This window comes from Gigantopelta aegis, unplaced genomic scaffold, assembly GCF_016097555.1.
Source record: "Gigantopelta aegis isolate Gae_Host unplaced genomic scaffold, Gae_host_genome ctg4091_pilon_pilon, whole genome shotgun sequence".
Classification (NCBI taxonomy): Eukaryota; Metazoa; Mollusca; class Gastropoda; order Neomphalida; family Peltospiridae; genus Gigantopelta; species Gigantopelta aegis.
Genome location: NW_024533676.1, coordinates 19,760 through 26,800, shown reverse-complemented (window position 1 = coordinate 26,800; position 7,041 = coordinate 19,760). Strand labels below are relative to the sequence as shown.

General features: G+C 29.8%; 1 protein-coding gene across 1 annotated transcript; it reads left to right on the top strand.

Annotated features, from left to right (window-relative positions):
* The first annotated feature begins 2,374 nt into the window (after window positions 1–2,374).
* Window positions 2,375–2,752, top strand: LOC121392576. Its single transcript, XM_041523730.1, has one exon. It carries the CDS (start codon window positions 2,375–2,377, stop codon window positions 2,750–2,752), a length of 378 nt encoding a protein of 125 aa, XP_041379664.1.
* Window positions 2,753–7,041: the final 4,289 nt, after the last annotated feature.

Genomic DNA, 7,041 nt, shown 5'->3' with positions numbered 1-7,041 from the left:
GTGATGTACCAACTCCTTCCAATCTAAAATAGTAATAATCACATTTTGTGTGAAAAAGAAGTCAAAAATCACTATATTCTAATTAGATTAAAACTACTGTTCCTCATAATGCAGTTGTTCTAATGCTTTCCATAGCACATGACTATTGAATTCAAACTCTTCTGTTAGAATCTCTTAGCAGACCTCATCCCATGAGATCAACTCTCTTTAGATCAATTCGATGAGATCAACTCCTTTTCAACTTCAACATACATAATTAAATTCAGTGTTGCCTCCTCTTAACGATTATTGTGACATATTGTCATTCAACATTAATCAACATTAAAATATTTTAATGCAATTTTTTAAAAAATTGATACGAACTGTCAACATAATGTTAAATGCATTTTTAAAATAATCTTAAAATGATTTCAATGCAATTTTAAGGTAATCTTAACACAACTTAAACACACAATGTTAATGCAATTTTTAAAAAAATTAATGCAATTTTAGCATAATTTTAATGCAATATTAATACAATTTTGACACAATTTTAATGTAATATTAACGCAATTTAAACACAATTTTACACAATTTTAATACATTCAAGATTTACTTAGGTAGAGCTGTATGTGAAAAATCCTCATGTAGTATGTATTGCTCTTTGGGTGTGGGTCATGTAAGGATGTACAAACATACAAAATATGTGTTAGTATTGTAACTTTACACAGTTGTATACTTAGTTCAGATGATGTTGTCCTTCATTTTTTGATCTCATACAAAAATATATTAGTCACTAACTCTTTACTTTTTAACTCTTGTAAAAGTTTTTTAAAGTATACTATGAATTATGAGGTATTCTTCTCTGAACAAAGAGGAACATAGCCATCCTGAAGAGCTACTTTTAGAGATCTGCAGTAGCTCCTTCAGCTCCTAATTCATGAGACATACAAAACAATTCATCTTACAAAAAAGAACACAATATCATAAAGAATTTTCAATAAATATCCTAAATTTACATATTGCATACTAACATAACATGTATGTATATTATTCTTACATGTTGACCTATCTAACCTACATAACATTCATGTATATTATTGTTAGATGTGACATACTTGTCATAGCTTGTCATACTTGTCATAGCTTGTCATAGCTTGTAATTTGTAATCATTAGAGTCTCACAAAATATTTACCAACTCATAGTTTGATTGAGGAGAGTAAAAAGAGAATTAGACAGATTTGCTCATAAGATAAGATAACAATCTAGAGAAAATAGCAGGAATTTTGGTAAAAAAAGTTACAATGTTGTCTTAAAAAGAGCAATTTATACATACATACATGTGTATATACATATACCTACTCTATAGTGACAGAGGAGTAATTGAAACTTTATATATACATACATACATACATATATATATATATATGTATGTCTGTATGTATGTATGTATGTATGTAGGTAGCATGCTTATGTATGTATATAGTGTAAAGCTTAAGTGGTAGAAGTGTGTTAAAGCAATGTAACTAAACTCCAATTTCAATAAAATCTTTGAAGAGGCAAATAAACTTTAATGGTAGCATATAATAAGCTGTATTACAATATTGTAATATTATTGATTAACATAAACATTCGCAAAAAAATAAAATTTAGTAGAAATTCTTTTTACTAAAAACAATAAATATAATATAGTAAAGATTGATAAGATAGAGTTATCAATTCATTTTTATAACAAAGACAACACTCTATATCAACATATTCTTTGACTTAGGTCTTCCCTGAACTGTTCTTTCAAGTAACCTAACCATTATACTGATAACTAATTCATCGAAGATAAGAGAAGGTCTTAGTCACTCCTCTGTCATCATAGAGGATAGTTTTTCTCACCTCAGCCTTTAACATACCTATCCACCTGTCTCCTTTGGTCAAGATATCCAACCCATAAGGGAATAGCCTCCACATGCACAACATTTTTCAAACTCTAAAATTGATTAATGTTGTCAGAAACTGATGACTATATAAAGAACTGATAGACAGAAATTTATTACAAGAAAAAATTCTTAAAATTCAAGTAAAGTGAGCTATCAAGCTCTTCAAGCAAATCTTTCTTCTACATCAAGCTAACTCTCAAGATGATGATACAGATAATATCATTGTTGGTTGTCCTCTTACTAACTGTTAGAACAATGTACTACAGCTGCTGTACAAGGTAATCATATTGTTTCAGGAGTATTCAATTCAAAGCCATTTATTATAGAAGCCAGTCGAGATAAGAGATGTATATCTCCTACACCAAATGTCACTACCAACACACCTTTATATTCAAATACTACAAGGACGTGATGGTCGTGATGCCAATACAAGGTCCTCCTGGACTAGTGGTACACCGGAGAGATGGTACCAATGGGTAAAGATGGCAGTAAAGGGAACAAGGAGAACCAGGACCACCAGGACCCTGGACCACGAAATGGAGGTGTGGTCTTTATTAGATGGGGACGAACCAACTTTGTCCTACAAACTAATGATACCGAATTACTTTACAAAGGAAAAGTTGGTGGGAGTTCTTACGATGAAACTGGAGGTGGAGCTAACTACATTTGTCTACCTAATGAACCTGAGTTTCTTTCTTATACACCTGGTACATCTACTATCCAGGTGTACATCTATGGCGCAGAGTATGAAACTTATCAAAATGGTGGTCCATTCACGTCCACTTCACAATCACATATCCCTGTGTCGTATGCTATGTTTCCACTAGAGTATCATATCTAATGCCTACTAGCAAAGATTTCATGTCCAAAAACATGGACCACAGAATATCAAGGTTATTCTATGGCTGGGTGCTCTGCCCACAAACACAATGCAGCCTATGAGTGTTTGACAAAGATCTGAATCTATTTCCAGGAAGTATTGACTAACGATAATGATGCTTTAATATGTCATGTTCAAACTCAATGTAATGGTCTCATCCTCTGTCCTCCTTATAACCAGGAGAAGGAGTTAGCCTGTGTAGTGTGTACCAATGTGAACTCTAAATTATTTTGCATTGACTTGATATTGATTGATTTAGTAATGAGTACTTTATTATATATATAACTAACTTTGTTAAAAGCAGTCTGACTTACAGGTTTAGTACATTTTGGGTTAAACATGTGTTGAGGACTATATACTTCTATTTAACTTGCAAATGGTTAAAGTAATTGCCAATTACATTTTGGTCACAGTAAAAACACTAGAGTTATAAAAGTTGTCAAAAATGTTCATTATGATGGAACATTATAGTCAAGGATAACTTACTACTTTCATAGATATGGGTCCAAAACATGTTGTTTAAGCAAGTGTGTCAAAATATTGGCAGAAAATGATGATGTTGTGCACGTGGAACACTCATCCATCAATGTAATGCACTAAGGATTAAATAGTTTTAATCCATCTAAAGAGGTGTAGAACCTAGTTATGTCTTTTCTCATCATTCTATCTATCCTGGTGAATAGGGGACAATCAATGAATAATATTTCATATAATATAATATGCATTAGCAACCAATTATTTTTTTTCTTTTCTTTTTTTGTGGTTGTATATTAATCTCAATCAAAGAAGTGTTGTAAATCTATTAAAATCATACTCATAGTTTGTTTTATATTTTATTTTACAATCTGGTCAGTTTTGAGTTTAATAACATGCATGATGCATTGCAGCTTTTTTAAAGTCATTCCAAGTTTGAAAAGAAAAAGCAAGGTCATCTTTTTATAGATACAGTGTCTGAAATAGTCAAAAGCATGCTTGCTTTATCACATAAATATCTAGCCGTAGTGGACGTTACGAGTCCATAATAGGTCGTCACATGGTTAATTTTCACACTAATCATTTAAATGCCATCAAAAATTAATCCTCAAAGTCAAAAAATGTGCCTAATATTAGAGTAGGATAAAATTAAGCAGGTCACACTGTACCAGAGAACATATAGGTAGAAAGAATACGGTCTTGAAATTCCATAAAAAACAGGCATCAACTAAGTATAACTATAATCATCAAATTATAATCTGGTATTTAATGGAAACAGCTTCAAAGAACATGTAAAACTATGAGACACCACCCATGTTAAATGATGATATTATTGATGCTGTTTTATCAACTCAATTTGAACAAGTTTTGTTGAGTCAGTTAGCTTGTTAAAGGGATGTGGTTAGCACTATTGATAATGTGAAACTTCTCTCTCTCTACCTGAACAAGGAGCAAAATTTATTTAATCTCTCATTCAATGCTAAAACATCAAAAATAAATCAAAAGAGATATGATTTTAATACACATACAATACATAATACATGATCTAAAAACAATTTTATGTTACTTGGCCATGTGAAATATGTTATAAAACTTGTCAATAATAATGTATGTATATTGTATTTTAATTATCAAATTTACTACTATTTTCAATAATGATGTATTTAACTGATAATAATATGAACCACTTTCATACTGAAAAATAAATAACATTTCAAGAGAGACAAGTTGTTATAACTTTCTGACTTCATAACAATTATTTAATTTTTCATTAATTTAGTCACATTACATTACAATAATACCTTTGATAAAGGTTAGAAGACCGGTTATTGAGATGGTCTGTTTGTAGGCTAATTGTAGGAAATGAGAATTAAAATTATTAATAAAGGATTTGTTATATAACATATAATTGATTGTCACAACTAAATTAATGAATTGATCTGCAGCACTTACTAACATTCGTATAGCTAATATAATATGGCTCTTCATCTTGGGCATCCACAAAATATATAATTAGGGGGCGTGGTTTTAAACTCAATTATATTTTAAAACGACTGAATAAATACACTAACTAATTACACAGTTCATATTATAGTATTCTACAGTAATAATCTATAATATTAACTGTTAAAATACTAACACTAAGTTATCACTAAAACTATAACAAACTTTTATTTAGAGAATCTACTGAACTAAAATGATGTCTCTATATCAACTTCTTATGCATGTGATTATAAGCTGTAACAAAGTGTAAAGTGTCAAAAAGGTATCAGTTATATTTTGTTTATCCCATCATTGATTTAGTACCTATTCATACTGTGACAGAGAGGGGTTCATGTTACAAAATCTAGTTTGTTTTATCTATCATGTATATTATTTAATATTCATGGCACAGTGGGTGTCCATATATGTTTAGTACTAGTCATAAGATCTATGAAGATTATGTTGAATGTTAATTATATTTTCATAGTAACAATATGCTCAACACCTACTTCCTAACGTAAGTAACAATATTACTCTTTACTAGATAGTAAACCCAGTGATCAATTACCTTTATGACAATGAGAGGAAGTAATTGTATGTATATGATAGATACTCTTAGTCCACTGTTCTGACAATCATTGTTATCCATCTATCTATTCCAGGAAGTATTGCTAATGATAATGATGCTTTAGGTCTGTCATGTTCAAACTCAACGTAATGGTCTCCTCTGTCCTCCTTAGGACCAGGAGAAAAAGTTAGCTTGTGTGGTGTGTACAAAGTGAACAAAACTATTATCTAATATTATTTGGCATTAACTTTGATATTGAGTGATTTAGTAATGAGTACTTTTTTTTATTATAGATACAAACTAATTTTGTTAAAAGCTGTCTGACTTACATGTTTAGTACATCTATGTTTAACCATGTGTGGGACTATATACTTTTACTTAACTCTCATGCTCCAATAAATTACCAAATAACAATTTTGTCACATTAAAAATGCTAGGAGTTATAAAAAGTTGTCAAATGTTATAAGATGGAACATTATAGTCAAGGTAATAACTACTTTCATATTATTATGGTTCTAAACACATTATTTAAGCAAAATTGTCATAATGTTGGTAAGAAATGATGATTGATGTGGAAACATTATCCATCAATGTAGTGCACTAAGAAATATAAACAGATTAATCCCTCTAAAAGGTGTAGAACCTAGTTATGTCCTTTTCTCTTCATTCTATTCTCTTGTAATATGGGACAATCAATGAATAAAAAAAGATATAATATAATATGCATAGCAAAACCAATTAGGTTTTTATTTTTGTAGTGTTTAATCCCAATAAAGAGGTGTTGTAATCTATTAAAATCATAGTTTAATAATAGTTTAATATTTAATAATAGTAGTTTGCTTTATATTTTATTTTACAATATGTTCAGTTTGGTTTGACAACATGATGATATGCAGCTTTTAATGCATTCCAAATTTGAAAAGAAAAAAAGCAAGTAATCTTTTAAAGACACAATTTTGAATAGTCAAAAAACATACTTGCTTTATTACCCCAAGTACTAGTCAGAGTGGAAGTTACTAATGATAAAAGTGTGTCACATGGCTGATTTCCACACTAAGCGTTTAAGTGCAATCATCAAAAATCTAATTCCTAAATGTCAAAAGTGCCTAATATTAGAGTAGGATAAAAATGAGGTAGTCACACTGTACCAGAAACCTAAGAATACAGTCTTGAAATTGCATAAAAACAACTTCAACAGAGTATAACTATTACTGTTGAATTATTAATCTTGCATGAATGAAAACAGCTTTCAAAGAACATTTAAACTATGAGACCACACCCATGTTAAATTGATGATGTTCTCATTGAACACTGCACAAAATACCTCAACATAAACATTTTTTATTGAGTCATCTTAGCTTTTTAAATGATTGTGGTAGCAATTGCTAATGTGAACTACTCTCTCTTTACCTTAACAAGGGAGCAAATTTATTTAATCCTTCATACTCAAAAATAACTCAAAAAAGATATGATTTTAATACACTTACAATACAACAAAGGACCTGATTTAAAACGAATTTGTAAGTTGCTTGGGATGAGAAATATCCAGTCTGTATATACATGTCAATAATAATGTATTGTATGTATTTTTAATTCTCAAATTTACTACTATTTTCAATAATGACGTATTTAATGATAATAATATGAACCATTCATACTGAAAAATTAAATAACAATTCCAAGAGACAAGTTGTCATTGAACTTTCTGACTCCTAACAATTATTTT

Bases quoted from the DNA above. Each gene is read 5' to 3' on its own strand.
- LOC121392576 (XM_041523730.1), top strand. From the start codon at position 2,375: ATGGTACCAATGGGTAAAGATGGCAGTAAAGGGAACAAGGAGAACCAG.